General features: G+C 35.0%; 1 protein-coding gene across 2 annotated transcripts in view; it reads right to left on the reverse strand.

Annotated features, from left to right (window-relative positions):
* Window positions 1-811: 811 nt before the first annotated feature.
* The window catches only part of LOC138306995 (cyclic AMP receptor-like protein A), a 31506-nt gene continuing 8098 nt past the window's right edge, over window positions 812-24219 (reverse strand). The window contains exons 7-14 of one of the 2 annotated variants that reach the window (XM_069247610.1): window positions 23839-23928; window positions 21194-21229; window positions 20330-20408; window positions 19066-19196; window positions 16342-16418; window positions 14044-14114; window positions 3606-3787; window positions 812-1082 (exon numbers count right to left, since the gene is read on the reverse strand). In XM_069247610.1, coding sequence (XP_069103711.1) covers window positions 3644-3787; window positions 14044-14114; window positions 16342-16418; window positions 19066-19196; window positions 20330-20408; window positions 21194-21229; window positions 23839-23928 — 628 coding nt within the window. In that variant the 3' untranslated portion in view covers window positions 812-1082; window positions 3606-3643. The remainder of the gene's footprint in view (window positions 1083-3605; window positions 3788-14043; window positions 14115-16341; window positions 16419-19065; window positions 19197-20329; window positions 20409-21193; window positions 21230-23838; window positions 23929-24219) is intronic. The other variant, XM_069247611.1, reaches the window with a different exon arrangement.

Below are 24219 nucleotides of genomic sequence, written 5' to 3' on the forward strand. Positions count from 1 at the left end.
ATATGCATAAAATGTACATATGTATACTGTATATACCAATGTAAGATTATCAGTAAGAACATATGATTGCAAATTTATGGGTTCGAGAAATACGGTTTAGTCGAAAATAAAAGTGGTTTACAAAAATTAGGAAGAACTTGCTGAAATGGACAGATATATCAAATTATGATATGATCCAATAATTTAATACAAACTTGCTTTTGAACGTAAAAAATATAATTACGCATCTTAATCAAAACCTATTTAACTATTCCCATATAGTTCTAGACGTTATCGTGCATTATGAATTTACTAATATTCTAAAACCATTTTATCGCAGACGGATTATTTACTCAGTCTTACACCAAAAAGTCGATACAAATCATCATCTTTGCTATATGAATCTATAACTATAAATATTTAATGGTTATTAAAAGTGATTTTGATAATATGACAATGTATATTCACATCGATATTACTGAACCCCATGTAAATCCTACCAAATGGATTCTAGGAATCTGAAGATTTTATTGGATCCCACAACTCATTAAATCGAGTATCCCACGTACACATATCAAGTTCTGAGCCTAAACGTACTACATTATATAAACACGTAGACAAACGCATGTTCGTGGCTGTATCAAAATTAAAACACATCTTATCGTAACCCACTGTAAAATAAGTGAAGCATAATGATATTATTAGATTGTAACACACTTATCTTCATAAACTGCATTAATGTAGTTCTTATCTAATATTATTACTAGTTACATTCTAACAAGAATTTTAGCATAGTTTGGGTATGTGTTTATATTTCGGAGTTATAGTTCGGAGACGAACACCGAGTACGCGTGTATGTATTGCGTCTACGCTCAGAACGGTAACATGCCTAGTGCCTGTACCGTTAGTTAAGTCTACGATACTAATCTACTCATTCCCAGAGAAATATATCTATTCAGCTTCAGCTGGTATTCCTTTGTCTAATGGCTCCCATAGCGGCCACCCTGAGGCACTGCCACTCAGTAAGGGGTGCCACCGACTTCTTCTTCGTGGTGGTATTCTTGGATACCAGAGCCCCGACTGATCCTCTTCAGGAAGGCTACCTGTTGACAGAGCATACATATAATAAAATATAAACAGATCAAATATTCTGTCGTGTAGCTGGTTATTTTCGCGGGGATGATATGTTCGCGAGTTCGGGGTTGAATGCAATGATCGCGAACATTTGAGTGATCCACGAAATATTGAAAATGACTGGCTGTACGGTATTCTGTATTTGCATATTACAGAGTTATCTACCCTTGGGGGTAGGTATCGATTGTGACGTCACGTGTTTACGAGCGTAACGTCACACATTTCGGAGAAAACGACGTAAATTGCGCTCACAAAATAATGACGTAACAATCGATACCTATCCGCAAGGGAGCTAACTCTGTAATATGCAAAGACGGAATAATCACATATACCAATAATTGACCCTACAACAACTGACAAGCATAACATATCTATTTAAATATATAGCTAAAACATTGCTAACTAACTTAGAACTAAAAATATCCAATTTATTATAAAGACATTGCTTGTAAAACCTAAAGTTACACATGTGAAATACTAAGATTTTGGTAGATATACGTGTAGCTAAGCCAAAAATAAGCAAATAACTTTGGGCAAATGAAAACAAAATTAACGAAATAAGAAGAGAGAAAGCAGAACAAAACATACTGTTAATATGACCAATGATATTGTTCAAATGTCTTACAGATTCATTTGCGGTGGAGCGGCTGATATTGTAATAGTAATTACATACATTGTATTAAGTGCATCTATTATCAACGAAATGTAAATTAAACCCTTCATATATATGACGAACAGATTCATGTCAATACAAAATGAGCATGCAATGCAAATCAATCTAATGTGAATACGATATTCAAATTACAGTCTCTTTTTTATTTTACACTTAAACGTGATATTAATACTATTCTGTCATCAATACTTTTTTTTTCATTTAATGATATAAATACTGGTATGTCATTAATTTGTTAACCATTTAAGTTATCTAAAAGTATTGAAAGAATCATCTTTGATTAAGCCTTAAAAAAGAATGACTCCGGCGTTTATTGCAATGTTGTCTATTTTTTCCCTGATTAATGTGAAGCAACATCACAATTGTAATTCAGCAGTGGTCTGAATGTTTAACTCAAGGAAGGTGTACACCTGCATTATTTAAATTTGATACTCAGTCAAAAAAAATTGGAAAATAATGAATTTTGAAATTCCCCAACTGTAATGTATTTCGACATCGGTCTAATTAGTTGACATAGTCACCTGAACGTTGTGAATGCGGAAATGGTGCCATGAAATCACTCAAGAAAACATATTTTGATGTTAATAGGACGAAAAAACAACATCTATGGCAACAGGTCACAATTAAATTCATTTTAAACGACAATGAAGTCAAAATTAAAATACATTTTAACCACAATGGGTATTTCTGCTAGCTTTGAACATTTAAGCAAAAAACGTTTCGTTTGGCACAAAAAAAAACCTACTTTTGAAAATACGTATATGAGCATGCGATCAATTTGGAGCAGAAAGGTGCAAAAGTTTTTGTCATTCAAAGAACATGCATTTACACTGTGCAAAACTGAAACCATGTGTATTTTCAGCAGTCCTATAAAGTGTGCTTGCAGCATTTTTAAACAGACCAATTATCGCTTTTCTACCGTTGGAATAAATTTGTGATTTCGTTTGACATATTAGAGTCATTGTCGAAAATTTATATTTTAATCTTTCTAAGTTAATTTTCTTGAATGGGAAAACAGGTAACTTCCTTGCAATATATGAATTGAATTTAAAAAGTGACAGAGATAGATATATGCGGCATTGCGTTGACGTAAGTCCACAAACTACGTCAAATCCTAATACCAAGAAACTTTGCGGTAAAAGTAACAACATAGTTTAAGGATACATTATTTAAAACATTTGTGAAATTATTGTAAAATTTCAGGTAAGATTATAGATTTAATAACAAGATGGTAGGATTTGAAGAAGGATTAGTGAAAATCTAAACATTTTACCATACAACTATGAAATCATGAACAGTAATACCAAGAATACAGATTTGGAGTCCGGATTTATCCTAACATTACCAATTTGCTTCAACGGAGGCAAAATAAGAAATATTAATTTTAAAATAACATTTATATGAATAAGACGGTGAAACTACAAAGATGAAGACAACATAAATGCACAACTGAAAACAGACACTAAAGTTTTAAAAGCAAATATCAGTAAAAATATCAATGTTTATATATATTTTACAGACAATTAGATATTGGAAACAAATATGAAAGTAGGGCTACATAAATTAAAGAAACGTAGGTAAGTCTCTAATTCTAATATTCCGACTTTATATATCACATAGTTACCATCCTTGCGGGTAGTTATTAATTGTGGCGTCAATATTTTGTGTGAAAAATCTACGTCGTTTTTCTCTGAAAATATGACGTTACTCCCACAAATACATGACGTCACAATGAATACCTACCAGCAAAGGCAGATAAATGTTTAATATGTAGACACGGAATGGCTACTAGCTTGGTGAAAGTGGTGGAAGTTAGTACCAGTCTTAGCTTGGTTCCTGGTATTAGGGATGGCATGATTACGTCAGTCGAGAGTATGAGACGTTAGAGAACCTGGACTGAGCGGGGTCAGCCGTCAGAGGGGAGGAGGGCGTGTCCTGGGAGTATAGGGCCACGGGATACTCCCTTACCCTCGGGGCCTGGTGGTGACTTAGAAAGGCCATCTGAAGTGGAAGATAGTTCTGGTTAGAAAGCGTGAAGGTCACCTCACCAAAGGATAATATGGAGTTGTCGATGTTTTAAGGTAATGAAGCGAACGACAGGGAATTACTGTAAAAGTGGAATTATTTGCGGCATGAAAATTTCCGCTTAATTACCTTTCATTGATTTCCACGAATATATAAAATAATAACAAATGTGACTTTCAACTACATGTCAACAATTACACTATTAGATTCAAAGCGCAAAATTCATCACAACGCAAGCTGTTTGAAAGATGACTTAAAGAAAATTTCAACACTCAAAAATATCCATATTTACAGTACTGAACGGCGACCAGTTCTCGCAATTTTTGTGTGTTTTTTTGGCGAATTTTTAAGAAATTATTTTATATTGTAAATGAAAGAGTATTATGGCCGAAAAGTCCATATCACGTTACGCTAATGATATCGAGTAATAAGTAAGTCATTCGAGTGAAATATATTAAACCTTACAATAATTATTCGTTCCGAGATATTTTTTTACCTGACATCTTACGTTTGGTCAAATCGTTTAAACATGACGTTCGTTGACAACAATGCATTGAGTAAGGTTTCACACAAAATATAAAATTTATTTTTTCAAAACATGCTTTTAATTACGGGAAAATATTTTAAATTTCTCTTCGAAAGTAAAGTTCTTATACCGACAAACACACGACAACTCCATAGAATAAAAGTGCATTGATGAATGTGATAAAGTATACAAGATTGACAGGTTGGCTACAAGATTTTAATAATAATTACAAAAACTATATCTTATCTCTTCTGATTCTATCGTAACACCCTTTGCCTTTACTGTAAACCAACTTTCTATCGCGTGCTATTGATTTCGCGACTTTTTGAGTAATTTCGCTAACGTTAATCCTCGCAGATAAATAAAAATCAATCAATTAAAACCTCGCAAAAATAAATCTTCGCGAACTTATTTTGAAATCGCAAAATTGGGTCACCACGAAGGACAGTTGGTTTATAGCAGCTGGAAAACAGAATTTGAACAATTAAAATAACTTAGACACGCTGATATAAAATATGCTCTTACAGGATTGTCCAAAATGTAAATGCTACTTTCTTTTAGTATTCAATGTAATATCCGTATAACACAGTTATGGTTGATAAAAATATGAAGCTATGTTGAATTTTCACTAGTAGCATTCAACGTTAATATACTAAAATGACAAGCGTCCAGATTAACGACATTAGAACTAGAAGAATGGTTTTTGTTATTAATATGTCAGACTACATACAAAATTGATTTTTACAACATATTCGGTCACTCAAAAAGAGGCAGACGAGATTCAATACCTTGTCCGTCTGTACTAGATTTGAAAATGAATTGACGTTATCCTTTTAGTTGAGTTTTCGTTCTAGCAAAGAAGGTTTTAAAATTCGGTTCTTTGGTCAAACCATGCTAGATGCCTTGCTTATCGTAATTTAAACTCCTGTGTAATCTTTGTCCAGTAAGTCAGCAGTCACCCTATTTCTTGGGTACTGAATAGTATACGCAGTAGCAGGTATGACTGCTGGTACAATAAGACCTACAGTATCGTGTCACCTGCAGTATATTTCGTTGGTACAACTGTTGCTCTATGAATTTGACGACAGCCCAGCCACTGCCATGGATAGGGGAGACAGACATATAACTTTGGATGACTATCGAAGAACCCAAACATTCACATCAAATAAAAAAATTAGTCCATTTAGCATAAATGTACCACACGATATGGACATAAATGTATTGCATATTGAAGACTTATATACAAAAGACGTCGACGTGCTGCATATGGTCTTAAATTACCACATACTAAGAACTTATGTGTGCTAGCAGTTATGAAAATAACAGATATCTCGAAAAAACGTTTCTAGTTCTGTAATTGCCTTTTACCAATCCAATACCTTCAAGTACACATCCCAAACTATACTAGCAAGCATAAGCATGTACACACATATGATATACTATCGGGAATGCACTACGATATGTATATGCACTAGCGGGATTAGATACTGAAACCAACATTCAAAATCAAAGGTGCTATACCGCCGACGAATGGTAATTTTGATTTCAGGAACACAAAAGGCAATATTAATTTTACTAGACTTATCAAAATAAAAAAGTTTTCACGGTTAGTCATGAATTACGGAGGGTGACATTATATTCCGTCAAGATACCTTTGAATAACATCTGGTAAAATCAGGGTATCATTTTCTTACAAAAATCGATCTTTCTTTTTTGTTAACTTTAACCCCCACCTCGGGTGATAAAAAAAGATGCGCGGATGCTGTAGTGTCTATTAGCACTGCCAGAGCATTTCAAAGGAAATCTGTGTCTGCTTGAATGACAATATGACCTTGCATGATAGCCATATTAAAAACCTTTATGTCAACTGCAAATATGTCATTTTCAGATGGTTTAAATATCATTACAAATTAACAATTTGAAAGGATGAAAGGAAAGGACATGACTTTTAAATGGCTTTTGATTACTGCAAAAGTATTCATTTTACCGCTAAATCGTGTAAAATGGCATTTCCAGTATTGAACCACCTAAGTGCGCTAGTTTATATTTTATATAATTTATATAAAACATACAAATTTTAGCATTTGTGCTAAAAAATGATAAAAAAAAATCCTGTAGTAAAATCATCATAAAGGTATCATCATGATACAATAACGAACAAGATGTGGAAGAAGTATACTAGATTTGTCAATTACATATGGAATGCATATTAGAATTTTAGTTTCGAGTGCGATTAAGTTCGAAAAAATGCGATTTGTCTCCGATGATCAGAAGCCGCAGGGTTTGGGCTCCCTGGGGTCGACCCCCCCCCCCCCCCCCGACAAAATATTGTCCTCACACAGAAGGGCTCTCGCACAGCATGCAAAAATATAAATATAATTTAGAACTAATTTATTTCTAAAAAAAATGCTGGGAATGATCTAAGCAGATATATTAAAATACTCAAAATCGAAATGAAATCGTCTTGAAAAGTACAAAGGGTAAGGAAATGGGAGGAGTTCAAAGTTCATTGTAATTACAGTGCATTTTCGATGGTTTTGTTTTTGTTCTCTCAATGTATTTCACGTCTGTTTTGTTTTTGTTGTTTTTCTTCTCAAAACGTATTTCACATACAAATATTAGTTCATTAGTTCCAAAAAGAATAGATCAGAATACATTTACAAAACAGTAGGTCTTGGAATACATTAATACAAGCTATAAGTGCACACCGTTCATATCTATATATTACATTCCTGGTATATATTTATTAAAAATAATGAAGGCAAGTCACGTCCCCTCATTTCTCATTCCCCTCATATAAAAGTCATTTCCTGATATTAATTCTTTTCTGCAGTGCTTACATAAAAACGCCTTAAACATCACAGAGATATGAGATGTCTTTATATATTCACACTTGTACCTACAATTATTGTTTACGCTAGATTTCCTGTATGTACGTCCTTTTATTAATGGTTTTTAGCAAATTTTGTGTCAACTTTATTCTTTTCAAGTCTCATAATTACCTCTAGAAAGTGTAGTCCTGGACTTTAAATGCGTTGGTGTGTCAGAGTCACCCCATATGTAGCCATGATGTATTTTGTCAACTCATCCTGCCATTTCCCACAACATTGTGTGAAGTCTTGTTCATTATACAGTTGTATATCAAAATGATAGACTTGTCAACTTCCTTTCCTCCATCATGGACCATCCAATTTATTCTTTGCGTGAAGTTTATAATCAAGAAGTGCATACAGATATAACTCTGCATCATATACATTGTCAAATTTCTGACATGTCAACATTTTGATGCTTGAAGCGTATATTTGATGCTGGATGCGTATAAGGTGTTCCATTTATGTATGAGTGACTTGTCTTTTCATCTGATTTATGCGCGGGCATATCTACATTGGTGAGAAAGTGTGTGGTCAAGAAGTTAAGGTACATTTTATAAATTGTCCAGCTGCTATAATTAAACTCAATTCAAGTTGAAACTAAATAAAATACAGATTTTTATTAACTCGAACTTGTTTTACTTTAATCCATGGCATGTTGGTGGTCTTGACCTAATTGTAAACCTTACTTATACGCATATTTCACTCCAAAAGTTGTGAAAGTCATAATTTAAAATAAAAGTATTGTATCCGACTGTATGGTAATATTCGACAAATCTATTACAATGCAAGAATATGAAAAGTGGTAGATCTTGAATTTCCATGAGAAAGTACATAACTTTATATTTTCAAAGTAGAAATATAAACCACTATGGCATTATTTGAAGTAGATTTCATGAAAATTTTGAAATTGAATCAGAAACTCAACTACAACCTGTATGAATACAAAACATTATTTTTTTAGAAACTGTTCAATTGGAAGTACATATGTATGATCCTACTCTTTTGTACAATACATAAAGATAATAGGTCGCAATAATAGACTGTTCTTTTGCGCAATCATCAGACAGAGTAGGTGACAATAAGACACTGTTATTGAGTAGTCTTTTGTGGAAACAAGTGCCACTAATGCACTAAGTGTGGATACGCACCAAGACCCCGATCTAGAGTAAAACCTGTCTTGGCGTCAACCTCTGTATATCTACAACCTGCTTACAAAGAACACTATTTTGGGGTCTCAAATGACCAATCCAATTTTAACACAATTTCAGCTGTGTATAAGGACGATTTGGCTTGAAAATAATTTTTCTTGATCCTTACAATGAGTGGTACTTAGAGACATGCTTGATTAACACGTCACATTGAAAATGATTTTATCCACTTGCGTTCATATTACCATAAACGCAATCAAAACACTGTTCAATCCCTATATGTATAAATAGTTATGTAAATTTCATAACATATTTCTGATCTCATTAAATGTGCTAATCAGCTAAGACATGTCAATCAAAGTTTTACATGACATTAATATCAATTACATTCCACACATCACAAAACTGTGTCACCAATATAACAATCGCTAATGGCAACATGTCAGTAAGAGTTAACTGTTAACAAAGGAGTTATCAGAAACAGACTAGTCTTAACTTAACACTATAGTTTGTTTCTAATTATTGCTTTGTTAGTAATTAAGTTAAATTTTGTAATAGGAGCTATCCATTTTTGTACAGCTGGAAGCAGCAGGGTATGGGATGTTGTCATCAGGATGATTTCTTAGATACAGCTGAAAGCAACATTACCCTTGCCTCTGTTTTAATGGTATGGGATGTTTTCATTACGATGATTGTTTGAGGTACAGCAGTGCTCTTACTCCTGTTGAGAGGGTAGGCGATGTTGTCATCAGGAAGATTGTTGAGGTACAGCTGGAAGCATTAGTACTCTCTCCTTTCTTGAAATGGTATGGGATGTTGTCGTCGGGGAGTATTGTTGAGGTACAGCTGCAAGCAGCAGTGCTCTTACTCCTCCTGTTGAGAGGGTAGGCGATGTTGTCATCAGGAAGATAGTTGAGGTACAGCTGGAAGCAGTAGTACTATTGCCTTTGTTGAAATGGTAAGGGATGTTGTCGTCAGGAGTATTGTTGAGGTACAGCTGGGAGCCACAGTACTCTTGCCTTTGCTGAAATGGTATGGGATGTTGTTGTCTCAGGAGTATTGTTGAGGTACAGTTGGAAGTAGCAGTGTTCTTACCCCTTTTGAGAGGATAGGGGATGTTGTCATCAGGAGTATTGTTGAGGTACAGCTGGAAGCAGTAATACTCTTGTCTTTGTTGAAATGATATGGGATGTTGTCGTCGGGAGTATTGTTGAGGTACAGCTGGAAGCAGCAGTGCTCTTACCCCTGTTGAGAGGGTAGGCGATGTTGTCATCAGGAAGATTGTTGAGGTACAGCTGGAAGCAGTAGTACTCTTGCCTTTGTTGAAATGGTATGGGATGTTGTCGTCGGGAGTATTGTTGAGGTACAGCTGGAAGCCACAGTACTCTTGCCTTTGCTGAAATGGTATGGGATGTTGTCGTCGGGAGTATTGTTGAGGTACAGCTGGAAGCAGCAGTGCTCTTACTCCTGTTGAGAGGGTAGGCGATGTTGTCATCAGGAAGATTGTTGAGGTACAGCTGGAAGCAGTAGTACTCTTGCCTTTGTTGAAATGGTATGGGATGTTGTCGTCGGGAGTATTGTTGAGGTACAGCTGGAAGCAGCAGTGCTCTTACTCCTGTTGAGAGGGTAGGCGATGTTGTCATCAGGAAGATTGTTGAGGTACAGCTGGAAGCAGTAGTACTCTTGCCTTTGTTGAAATGGTATGGGATGTTGTCGTCGGGAGTATTGTTGGGGTACAGCTGGAAACAGCAGTGTTCTTACTCCTGTTGAGAGGATAGGCGATGTTGTCATCAGGAAGATTGTTGAGGTACAGCTAGAAGCAGTAGTACTCTTGCCTTTGTTGAAATGGTAAGGGATGTTGTCGTCAGGAGTATTGTTGAGGTACAGCTGGAAGCAGTAGTACTCTTGCCTTTGTTGAAATGGTATGGGATGTTGTCGCCGGGAATATTGTTGAGGTACAGCTGGAGGCAGCAGTGCTCTTACTCCTGTTGAGAGGGTAGGCGATGTTGTCATCAGGAAGATTGTTGGGGCACATCTGGAAGCAGTTGTACTGTTGCCTTTGTTGAAAGGGTATGGGATGTTGTCTTCAGGAGTATTGTTGAGGTACAGCTGGAAGCATCAGTACTCTTACTCCTTTTGAGAGAGTAGGGGATGTTGCCATCTGGAAGATTGTTAAGGTGCAGCTGGAAGTAGCAGTACTATTGCCTTTGTTGACAGGGTAGAGGATGATACAGCTGGAAGCCACAGTACTATTGCCTTTGTTGAAAGGGTATAGAATGTTGCCATCAGAAGTGCTTCTGTCATTTTATTCCATTTTTATGCTTCATTTCCCTAAGGTTCATGACCAAGTCCATGAATTATGAATAGATTATCACTAAGTTTTATTACAAAAAATCTTCTTAAATTGTAAGTACAATATTTCAAATTCCGTGCCTGATTTTTCAACCTGGGTGCAAATATATGAGAAATACCTGAAGCCTAACAGGAAACACAACTTGTTTACAGAATTTAAATTGTGATATTCAATTATTCATATCATTTACAAACATGTTTTATTCTGAAAGTGGCTCTATACTTTAAACTATTGTCTGTAACATCAAATACCTACCTAATATATAAACTTTTATATCATATATGAGCTCCGCCATCTTCTGCACAATCATGTATACCATAATGACGGTTATTTTGCTGGAGATAATATTTTTACGATTACATGGGCTATCGCTTTGGTAGTAAAATTTTGATCCATGATATTTCAAAAGTGGGCTGAATTTATATATACACTTCAAGCCCAACTGCAAAATTCTGATCCGCTTAAATAATATTTTCTTGATTTAGTTCCAAATGGCGTAAAGTTTCGTCCATGAAAGCAACCCTCTATATGGTATTTTATTTTTACATGTTAAAGTTCTTCCGATGAAAAATGATAAAATTTTTTCGAAAATGTCAAGATGCCAGTATGTATCTAATTTGCAAAATACCTCTCTAAGAAGTTATTTGACAGATTAGAGACAATGAAAAATGTATTCCACATACTTTATATTGTGTGATTCATGGACAAAAACTCAGGCATGTCTACATAAAATAATAAAGTGGGTATTTAAACAGTGTTAAGTGACGTACAATAAACAAAGGCAGTCACTGATGAATATATTTAACAATATGCATTCATATGCCTGTAACGAACGTCTTCTGTGAAAATGGCAACAATTTTTTTTTAAATTTTTAATGACATGTCTGCTCTTAACTCTTTCACCCCTGAAGACACATTTAGACTCTTCTGAATTAAAGATTAGACCAGTCCATTATGAAATTTCAGGGGTGAATGAGGAATATTTGAAGGGCGGATAAATAGTTGTCCATCATATGCTAGAATGCTTCCATTTATAACGGTTTTGTATAATTATCATTAAGCCTTATTTTCATAAAAGAGATATCAAAACTTCCAAAGAAACAGGCATATTTACAAAAGTAAGTTCACTGAATACAAGTGAAGTGTCAAAGGGCATGAATATTTTCAAGGGATAAATTTTACGAAATGAAATAACATAAATGTTGAAATTTTCTATTGAAAACTTTCACAATTTCATGTCAATTTGATAATGTATTTGAGTCTTGTTGTTTCCATATTAATATAACTTGTCTATGAATATTCTATTCTATTTGGATAATTTTGCTACTGGCAGGCAACATCGCATGAGTATTTGTATGATCGCACACGACTTTTCAGACAAGTATTTGTGGAAATCAGCATGGAAGTATCTTCTATCAGAAGATGACTTTATTGATGTAAAATTGCATGAAAATCATAGATACACATGCAATGCGGAGAATTGGTACTCGACGAGAACTGGTCACCTGCCAGTAGTCCCAAATAAACTTTTTATATCTGGATATAAAAGATAGCGATATTCTTTCCAAGGGTTACAAAATTTTGTAAGGCATCAAACCCTTGGCTAGACTGAAATCAGAAAATAACTAGAAAATTGCTATGATCAAAAATTCTCATACATTCATAACACACTTCTGAGTCGTTTCAAATTAGAAATTGTATTATGGATGGAAAATGATTCTAATATACAGGAATAAAGCATAAAAATTTCCAAGTGAGACTCAAAGTGAAATAATTTTAACACTGCAGGGGTTATCGCCCCTGATCAGAATACAATATGTATATGACAATTAATGACAATAGTGTATAATAATGTCTTGATGCAGATCAAAAATCTAAAATATAAATATAAGGTGACCTACAGATGTAACTGTAATACACCATCAAAAATCTATTGAATTTAATTCTAAAATATAGCTCAGAAGTTACCAAATTTTAAAATATATCACCAAAAATCAATATTGATCTCAAATCCCAAATATAGGACATAGTGACCTAATTTCATAATATATCACTAGCTATTAATATGATCTCTAAATATTATAGGTAGTACTTAGTATAACTATAACTACATGTGTCAAACTTAACTTATTTTAATCACTTTCAATGACTTTCATATAAACAAGTGATTTTTGCACGGAAACAACCTTGAGTGCCTTGACAAAACCCAGGTTATCAGTCAGGTGACCCCTGACCTTTAGGACCCCTGACCTTTGTGACCCTGACATTTAAAAATCAGGCAAATGGTTTAAGTACCATAACTACCTATATGCCTCCACTTATTTCTAATTGGGCTTGAAGAAAGATCGACATAAAATGACATCCAATACTTTTACTATCTTGGATGCCACAATCACTTTATAAATGGTGGACTTTACAAATAACAACCAACCTGCCTCCAATTTCTCGATACAAAAGCGTAGACTTAAGCCAAGACTTAAGTTTTTCTCCTTATGTAACCTATATGAAAAATTTCATTTTGAGAAATCAGAGCCATTACACCTTTGATTTTGTAGACTGTGTATAACTCACCCTCCTCAGTCTTAGGGCTAACTCACACCTACATTTAGTTTATCTACCCGTGGATACATAGGCTACAGTTCCTGTTGCATCATGAACAATTTATCCCTCAACTTCTCCTAATTGAATTTACAAGACCGTAAAAACTTGTCCGATCATTAAGGAGTTATGTCAGTACCACTTACGCCTGGCCCCGGTTTCACGAAAACAAACTGCTGTTCAAAAGGAAATATAAAGTCAATTTTTTTCTTTTACGTTACACTGGAGTTTTGACCTTAGTCTTCACTCTTGTTTCAAGAAATTGTATTTGACGTTGTATATTACTTTTGTTTTGAGGAATCAAAGCCTTGAACTAAGGCTGATGCCCCACTTCTTTCAACATTCCAACAGATTATTGTTTACTTTCAAATTATGGTTAGAATTTTAATATTAAGTCTTTATGTCATTAAAGCAGACAACAGATACTAAATATCATAGATGGTGACCTAACAGATCGATGTTATCAAACAGGTTGTCTGCAAACAAGGCCCGGGGCCACAACACTTTTGACCTTTATTTCTTCTCTGGGTGGAGGGTCTTATTTGCAATGGAATACGGTTATACAGGTTCAGTTGACACTATAACTGTTTTCTTTTGGAACAGTCCCACCACAACCAATCACCATAAAAGAAGTAGTATAAGCCCAATTAACCCTATAATTTCACAATGAACTGTTCCAGATTTTGATTCAGAAGAGTTCAATATGTGTTCAGGGTGAGTAGATATAGACTTACTTTGATTTGAGATGGGGTCAGGCGACTGAATGTTTCTCTGTCTAGTCCAAATACTATAGCATTGACCGCACCTACAAAAACAAACAAAAACATTTCAGTTTAAAGACATAAAAGTAATATACATCTACAATAAAAATTTTATGCATTGAAATTAATTCGAGTATTTAAAAAGTATCTATTTATAATGTCATAGTATACATTAAATTTATTTTTTAATTTTTTGACAATGAATGTTTAGAGTTGAAAAATGATTAATTATTATATGTATCCGCATTGGAGAGTTATCTCCCCCTATCTTCATAAACCTTAGAATGTATATATGTTTCATGTTTGTACCATCAATATCAGGAGAAGACTAAAAGATAGGCTAAGCCTGATGTCTAATCCTATTATAATTTTGACATCTTTTTGTCAATAACATATTTGGCAAGAATAATGTGTAATAAGATTTATTACATAACTATAATGGAATTATCAAAAACATCTGAGAAAAAAAAAGGAAAAAAAAGAGCAAAGTATCGTTTAGCATCACTTAGTTTCACAGCCTTGAATCTGACACCCTGAAATGAATCCTGCAACACTTAGGTGTGTTGAGGTGATAATGATGTCCTTCAGCTATGTTTAAAGTTTGGTTAGGATTGGACTTGAACTTTTTGAGAAATAGAGCAAAACTTTAAAGTGTCGCAGGAAAAGTAGCACCATAGTATCATCTTGGTGAACTATCGGCGCGGGTGACACACAAACTGAAATATAGTCTTATGTTCTATTAACATCCAAGTACATGGAGGAAAGCCGGAGTTCACAGAAACAAGAGATCCCAGAGGGATCTTGGCGCCCACCAAGGAATGATCTATGTCTGACAATGGAAAGAGGGATCTTTTACCTGCTTTTCAAACTTTTTCAAACACACTACATATAAAATTTGAGACAGATCGCTATAGTACTTTCTAAGAAATAGTGGTAACAAACTACAACAATGAAATCTAGGATGGCGGCCTGTTGGCCATCTTGTTTACCGATCAGTCCCGAAAGGCATTATGGATCAGTCCTAAAAGGTACTATGCACAACTAGGGTACAAGGGGAAACTATGCATGGAATTTGAGAAAGATCCCTTCAGTACTCTCTGAGAAATAGCGGTAACAAACTTTAACTATCAAAATCCAAGATTGCCGCCTTTCGGCCATCTTGTTGACCGATCGGTCCCAAAATACAATATGCACAACTAGGGTCCTAAGGGAACCTGTATAAGAAATTTGAGAAAGATCCCTTCAGCACTCTCTGAGAAATAGCGGTAACAAACTTTAACTATCAAAATCCAAGATGGCCGCCTTGTTCACCATCTTGTTCACCGATCGGTCCCAAAATGCAATATGCACAACTAGGGTCCTAGGGGAACCTGTATATGAAATTTGAGAAAGATCCCTTCTTCACCAAACTGATTTTGAGAAAGATCCCTTCTTCACTTTTTGAGAAATAGTGGTAACAAACTTTAAATATCAAAATCCAAGATGGCCGCCTGTCGACCATCTTGTTCACCGATCGGTCCCAAAATGCAATATGCACAACTAGGGTCCTAGGGGAACCTGTATATGAAATTTGAGAAAGATCCCTTCTTCACTTTTTGAGAAATAGCGGTAACAAACTTTAACTATCAAAATCCAAGATGGCCGCCTGTCGGCCATCTTGTTCACCGATCGGTCCCAAAATGCAATATGCACAACTAGGGTCCTAGGGGAACCTGTATATGAAATTTGAGAAAGATCCCTTTTCCACTTTTTGAGAAATAGCGGTAACAAGAATTGTTAACGGAGGAACGGACGGTTGGAAGGACGGATGGATGGACCACGGACCACGGACGAAAGGCGATTTGATGGTGGGCTAAAAAAACAACACTGCAGCCGCCCAGATAATGACTAACTTCATGATAAGCAACTTGATCACTAAAGTTTGATCATGATATCTTTCATAGTAAAAAGCTTTTGTCCAGATAAAAATCATGGGGAAAACGCATCAAGACCTAAATAAAGGTATTCAAAGTGATCCAACAATATTGCATTGCAAACCAGAATTAGGTTATGTGATTCAAATTATTCTGTAATATTCATCAAAGTATGTACGAGATATTACACAGCTGATTACCTTGACTATATATAGAAAGAAGAAACAAAGGAATATGTACTATTATAATAACTCATTCACCCCTGTGGACACATTTGAACTCTTCTGATACAAAGCTGGAACAATTCATTATAAAATTTTAGGGGTGATTGAGTTGATGTTCAAAGGAGGAAACTTACCATGAATAGGTGAAGAAAGAGCTGCTAATACCATCAGTGGAAATACAGGGTACTCTGGTGATATAGCATTCTGTATTCTGGAAAAGAAACATTTTAATTTTGTGTTATATGAAAAATACATATATTCTAATTTACCAAATACAACATTAAATCTCGACAACTAAATTGTAACATTACAAGTTTGATTTTATTAATTTAACGTCCCATTAACAGCCACGGTCGTTTAAAAATGTGCCAGTTTGTTGGTGGAGGAAAGCTGTAAAACTCGGAGAAATACCACTGACCAGGGATCAATATCTGGTAACTATCCCACATGGGATTCAAACTTGCAACCCAGAGGTGGAGGGTTTGTTGTAATATGTCGGGACATCTTAACCACCTGGTCACTGTGGCCTCCCCTTTATAAATATGTGGTAAGCATCTAATGATGTTATTATATGATCATGACCCATTTTATTTAATCTATTGAAAACCATTTAATTTTTTGTAAGCGATTAAATTTGTCATTTTTCGGCAGACAAGTAGACATCCCTAAAATAATTCATGGGGAAAAAGTGCTAATCATAATCGCAATGGAAAACTAGTAAAGCCTGAAAATGCAAAATAAAGCCACATCGAAATTAAGTTTAAAGGATTTAAAGTAATCATAAATTCTGGCTCGACTCACCTGTTGATCATGGGATAAATTGCTACAGCTAGATATATACAGGGGTAAGCTTGACTCACCTGTTAATTAGTGGAAATATAGATACAGCTAGATATATACAGGGGTAAGCTTGACTCACCTGTTAATTAGGGGAAATATAGACACAGCTAGATATATACAGGGGTAAGCTTGACTCACCTGTTAATTAGGGGAAATATAGATACAGCTAGATATATACAGGGGTAAGCTTGACTCACCTGTTAATTAGGGGAAATATAGATACAGCTAGATATATACAGGGGTAAGCTTGACTCACCTGTTAATTAGTGGAAATATAGATACAGCTAGATATATACAGGGGTAAGCTTGACTCACCTGTTAATTAGGGGAAATATAGACACAGCTAGATATATACAGGGGTAAGCTTGACTCACCTGTTAATTAGTGGAAATATAGATACAGCTAGATATATACAGGGGTAAGTTTGACTCACCTGTTAATTAGGGGAAATATAGATACAGCTAGATATATACAGGGGTAAACTTGACTCACCTGTTAATTAGTGGAAATATAGATACAGCTAGATATATACAGGGGTAAGCTTGACTCACCTGTTAATTAGCGGAATATAGATACTGCTAGATATATACAGGGGTAAGCTTGACACCTGTTTATTAGCGGAAATATAGATACAGCTAGATATATACAGGGGTAAGCTTGACTCACCTGTTAATTAGGGGAAATATAGATACAGCTAGATATATACAGGGGTAAGCTTGACTCACCTGTTATAAGGGGAAAAGTAGATACAGCTAGATATATACAGGGGTAAGCTTGACTCACCTGTTAATTAGGGGAAATATAGACACAGCTAGATATATACAGGGGTAAGCTTGACTCACCTGTTAATTAGGGGAAATATAGATACAGCTAGATATATACAGGGGTAAGCTTGACTCACCTGTTTATTAGTGGAAATATAGATACAGCTAGATATATACAGGGGTAAGCTTGACTCACCTGTTAATTAGGGGAAATATAGATACAGCTAGATATATACAGGGGTAAGCTTGACTCACCTGTTAATTAGGGGAAATATAGATACAGCTAGATATATACAGGGGTAAGCTTGACTCACCTGTTAATTAGTGGAAATATAGATACAGCTAGATATATACAGGGGTAAGTTTGACTCACCTGTTAATTAGGGGAAATATAGATACAGCTAGATATATACAGGGGTAAGCTTGACTCACCTGTTTATTAGTGGAAATATAGATACAGCTAGATATATACAGGGGTAAGCTTGACTCACCTGTTAATTAGTGGAAATATAGATACAGCTAGATATATACAGGGGTAAGCTTGACTCACCTGTTAATTAGTGGAAATATAGATACAGCTAGATATATACAGGGGTAAGCTTGACTCACCTGTTAATTAGGGGAAATATAGATACAGCTAGATATATACAGGGGTAAGCTTGACTCACCTGTTAATTAGGGAAATATAGATACAGCTAGATATATATACAGGGGTAAGCTTGACTCACCTGTTAATTAGTGGAAATATAGATACAGCTAGATATATACAGGGGTAAGCTTGACTCACCTGTTAATTAGTGGAAATATAGATACAGCTAGATATATACAGGGGTAAGCTTGACTCACCTGTTAATTAGTGGAAATATAGATACAGCTTGATATATACAGGGGTAGACTTGACTCACCTGTTAATTAGGGAAATATAGATACAGCTAGATATATACAGGGGTAAGCTTGATCACTGTTAATTAGGGAAATATAGATACAGCTAGATATATACAGGGGTAAGCTTGACTCACCTGTTAATTAGGGAAATATAGATACAGCTTGATATATACAGGGGTAGACTTGACTCACCTGTTTATAAGTGGAAATATAGATACAGCTAGATATATACAGGGGTAAGCTTGACTCACCTGTTAATTAGTGGAAATATAGATACAGCTAGATATATACAGGGGTAAGCTTGACTCACCTGTTAATTAGCGGAAATATAGATACAGCTAGATATATACAGGGGTAAGCTTGACTCACCTGTTGATTAGTGGAAATATAGATACAGCTAGATATATACAGGGGTAAGCTCGCAGGGGTTTAATGTCTTCCTTCATCAGTTCTTTGTGACGTTCTGTGTCTGGATCATATGTCCCTTGCCATGACGATGCCTGTTAGAAAAAGACGTAATTATAAATCAATCACATTACGTAAACTGTTGTGCATAATTAAATAAGGTCAGACTTGCTGACATGGTTTAAAGCATGCAAGTGTCAGACTGTAGCAGGAAGCATGAGTATTTAGTTTATATGCCATATTAGCAGTCAAGGTCACTTAACAAATAACAATGTGCCAGCTTTAGGAGTTGGGGAAACGCTTGAGTACCTAGAGTGCAAAAAATATGATTTTTTTTAAACTCCCTTACCCCTCAAGACACATTTAGCCTTTTCATAATCAAAGACTAGACCAGTCTATTGTGAAATTTCAGGGGTGAATAAGAGGTGGAGAATCAGTGGTAATACATTTGTATGTTAGGACATTTCAGACAATCGACCACAGAGGCCCAAGTTCCATTGCAGCGTGGTCAGGAGATATACAATGTAGCACAGATAGAATTGTCTTTGATGTGGGTCAAAAGTAAAAACGTGGTTCAAAATAAGTTTAATTTATAAGAATGTATTCAAAACAGTCTGCTTTAAATCTCACATAGAGCGGTGTTCATCAGATTTTAAATGTGGCATACAATTTGGTTTTATTAGTTTAACAGCCTATTAACAGCCAGAGTCACTTCACCATGTGACAGTTTTGTTGGTGGAGGAAAACCAGAGTATCCGTAGAAATCCAACCAATCAGCAGTCAGTACCTGGTAACTGCCCCACATGGGATTCGAACTTGCGACCCAGAGGTGGAGGTCTAGTGGTAATATGTCAGGATATTTTAACCACATGGCCACCACGGCCCGAATGACTTGTAATAATAGATAAGTTTAAAATGGAGTGCAATTTTTTTTGATTTTGATGAGTAATTGAAAGGCCAATTGCAAGAAGCTGTTGAAAAGACTTGTTTTTCAAATATTATATATTCTGTATTTGCATATCACAGAATTATCTGTCCTTGCGGGAAGGTATTAATTGTGACGTCAACTGTTGCCAGCGTTACATCATACTTTTAAGAGAAAACGATGTGAGTTTCACTCAAAAGATAATGACTTCAGTACAGGAAACCTACCTGCAAGGGAGGTAACTCTGTAATATACAAACAGAGTCGAAAAATAATGTAAAATTTTCTATTTCAGTCTACTTACCTTTCTAGTGAGGACATATGTGATGTAGATGTAGACAACAAACAGACATAGGATCATCAGGAAAAGAGGGCCGTACCATCTGTAAATAAAATAATTAATTTCACAATGAATATAGAATCAATGTCTGTGCATTGTCAGGGTATGTTTTTGAACTATACAGTAATTTTGTTAAAGAAAAGTAGACAAATCAATTTTTTTCTTTAGTTACAAACTGAAGTTACTTACATTACACCATTACCATCATTGAAAAGTTTTTGGTTCTTAAATAATTATTTAATTTCAAGACAAAAATATTTAAATTAATTATTAGCTTCCCGGAAAAATTCCATGACACTGCCCTATATGGAAACAAGTACAGATTGGTCATGCACCAAAAGGAAAATAAACTATTAATGTGTACTTTTGTATTCATTAGACACATCATAAAAAATTATATACTAGATTAAAGATGAGTTTTTACTCTGTAGGCTACGGAGCATCTTTAAGGAAAGCTGGATTAACCTGAGAGAAACCACAGACCCAAGGTCAGAGTCTGGCAACTCGACAACTTGGGTTTCAAACTTATAATCTAGAGGTGGAGTGCCAGTGGTCATGTTTAAGAATACTTTTACAATGCAGTCCTTCATTTTATAGAATTCCATTTTAGAAATACAAAAAAAAGAGTCCAATTCTCTGGAACTCTAGACTTCCTATTTTTGGAAAAGAAGTTGATTATAGGGAAAAGTTGATGTCGGACAGATGAAGAAAGCCATGCCTTACAGCATCAGCTCACTTGGCCTTCGACAGGTGAGCTGAAATAGGAACGATGTAGATCAAAGCTTTACTATGAATCAGAACAGTTACAATCACAGATTTTATACTTACATTCCTACTCTCCAGTGCCAATTATCTGCTATCCAGCTGTTGTGAGAATCAAAGAATAAAAGTTTATTACTTACAAAATCAAAGTGCCAAAGCCACTCATAGATGCTGTGAATGAAGGTCTCAAACAAAGGAATAAAGAAATTGGTTTTTCATTTAAACAATGAATTTAGTATACTAAGTGTGCAGCGTTGAATTTCGGAGTTTAATAAAATATAGTAACAGTATACTGTATTTGTTTTATGATATTTAGTTTTTAAAGAACAATAACTTGAATAACTCATTTTCCTGAAATAACTGAAATAAGTTTTATTTTTTAATTATATCTGAACTAACGATTTTAACATCAATGAAACCGTTCAGAATCTGAGTATCATTTTTTGTAATTCTTTATTAATTACTGAATTATCAATTTCACCAATGTCTCTTCAAAGATACAAAAAAAAAAAAAAAAAAAAATAAGTTAACATATCTGTATCTTATAAATATCCACTTAACATTGAAGAATATTTTTTGGAGAATATAACATTAGAAATATTACCATTTCCAGATATGTTTTGGTTTCCTTTTTAGAAAACTTACATGGGTTGCTTTGACGACTTTTGACTAATAAATCATGGCCAGATACTTTTACCAAATAAAAGGTACATTATTTCATTACGTACATGTATATCACTCGGATTTCTTTTACATCAAGAAAACTTCATGTAATGTATCGGACTTTAGCAAGACGTCGTAAGCCTAACAGTTAACTGGTTGGGGACATATTATCGTACAGAACATTTTATCATGAGTTTTGCTTTGCCAAATTTTGACTAATAATAAATCATGGCCATGAACTTTTGTAAAATAAAGGGTACATTATTTGGTTACTTATAACACTCAAATTTCTTTCGAATTTATAAGAACGCTAACATCAAGAAAACTTCATGCAATGCATCAGACTTTAGCAAGTCTTCATAAGGCTACCATACATTACAGGGCAATACAAATTCATTTGTCACTTTAAGTTGCTTGTACATATATAGATCTATGTTACCATGATATTTTGTAAATTTATGTTGATAAATTAAATACTTTTTCCCTTTCAATATAACGTAGTTGTCGATAAACAAAAGACACAACTCCCAGTGACAGATCAAGAGAGGAAACTCGTCCTCAAAACTATTAACTTTTACTGCGCAACAATATCATCAGATATAGTTTGTCAATGCAACCAACACAAAAAATTTTATAAGCGTTATAAGAACTTTCTTTTGCAGTTACCTTCCTAATATTTTATTACAATAATCGATCAGTAGCATGAATAACGTAAAAATTTAAATAAACATACACTATCCAAAATCCACCGAAATTCTGTCGCGGAGAAAGACAGAAAAGAAGGCGTTTTTTGTAATTTTTGGCTGACCAGTGTTCTCGGAGTAATACAAATATCATAGAGTCCCAACTGAACTCTTAAAACACTCCATCCATGGTGTATACGTATGTACAAATTCTATGTCTGTGGTTTTGAATATTTGGGTTTTATTTTTTCATACCATCAAATATTAGGTGAAATGAACAAAACAACTTTTAATTTTCGTCGCGGAGTGGTTTCAATGTTTTGATGTGCACAGGCTCGCCGAGCGTACCTAAGAAGGCTGTTTCAGAGCATCTATAAAATTTTATAGTCCATATAGGAGTACTCATTTAAAGTGGGAAAAGATCTACTTCTAGTTTTCTAGTAACAAAAGATTCCTATTGAAGTAAAACGTAATCATGATCAGAAGCGTGATTCTCATTCTGATCACTCAGAGTTATTTCCCTTGGTTTCACTGGGCTACCTTCGACTGCCAACTCTCGAGTATGAATGAGGTTATTAAGAGAAAGGCCGTTTCGTTTATAGGGTTTGAATGATTGGACCTCTAATTTTTCTTTTGTGAATTAAAGAAGGATCTGATGATTTTATATTATTTCAAACGAGCCTTGACAAAGCCAACGTAAGCTTGTTTAAAAAAATGCAGGTCAGTGATGATTTATAGTTGATATAATAACTTTAAAACACGACTGAACCGGTTGTTCCGAATAATTGAAAACGGCCAGCCTCGTTCCGACATTTTAACTCTGATCAAACTCTCCAAAAACGACCTTTACCTTACGGATAAAATCTATTTTTAGCATACTCGAGCTAGAACCCTGTGCGTTCGACTGCCCGAGTAATAACTCTGTCGACCCAAGAGTTGCCAGTCGAAGGCAGCCTTGGGTGGTACCGAGGCCAACTCGATTCGCACTCTTCTGAAAATATCTCAAAATGTCTTCAAGCTTATCTGTGGAAGAGCTTCTAGCAAATTGAGAGGTCGCAAGTTTTATTCTATAAGCACAAGAAGACAAATCAAGTTAGGCACCAAAGAAATGAAACCAAGGAAAGTAACTGACAGATCAGAATGGGTGAATCTTCATAATCAAGTGCCCTTTGACACATGCTAATTGACTATTCGACTGTTGGTTGGTCTATAGTTTTAACTGCTGACCAGCTTTACTGTTTTGCCAGTTATTAGATATTTCACTAATTCACCCCTGAAATTTCATAATGGACTGGTCTAGTCTTTGATTTAGAAGAGACTAAATGTGTCTTCAGGGGTGAATGAGTCAAGCAGAATTTTACATACCACCAAGCTCCGGCCGGGCCGTAGTGATTTCCTATAAATGGTAGACAAGACAGAAGCAGTGGAAGGCCCCAACATAGCACATGATATACCCTGTAAATACAAAAGACTATTAGATCCCCAACACAGCACATGATATGCCCTGTAAATACAAAAGATTATTAGACCCCCAACACAGCACATGATATGCCCTGTAAATTCAAATGATTATTAGACCCCCAACACAGTACATGATATGCCCTGTAAATACAAAAGATTATTAGACCCCCAACACAGCACATGATATGCCCTGTAAATTCAAAAGATTATTAGACCCCCAACACAGCACATGATATGCCCTGTAAATTCAAAAGATTATTAGACCCCCAACACAGCACATGATAT

This window comes from Argopecten irradians, chromosome 14 (assembly GCF_041381155.1).
Source record: "Argopecten irradians isolate NY chromosome 14, Ai_NY, whole genome shotgun sequence".
Lineage (NCBI taxonomy): Eukaryota > Metazoa > Mollusca > Bivalvia > Pectinida > Pectinidae > Argopecten > Argopecten irradians.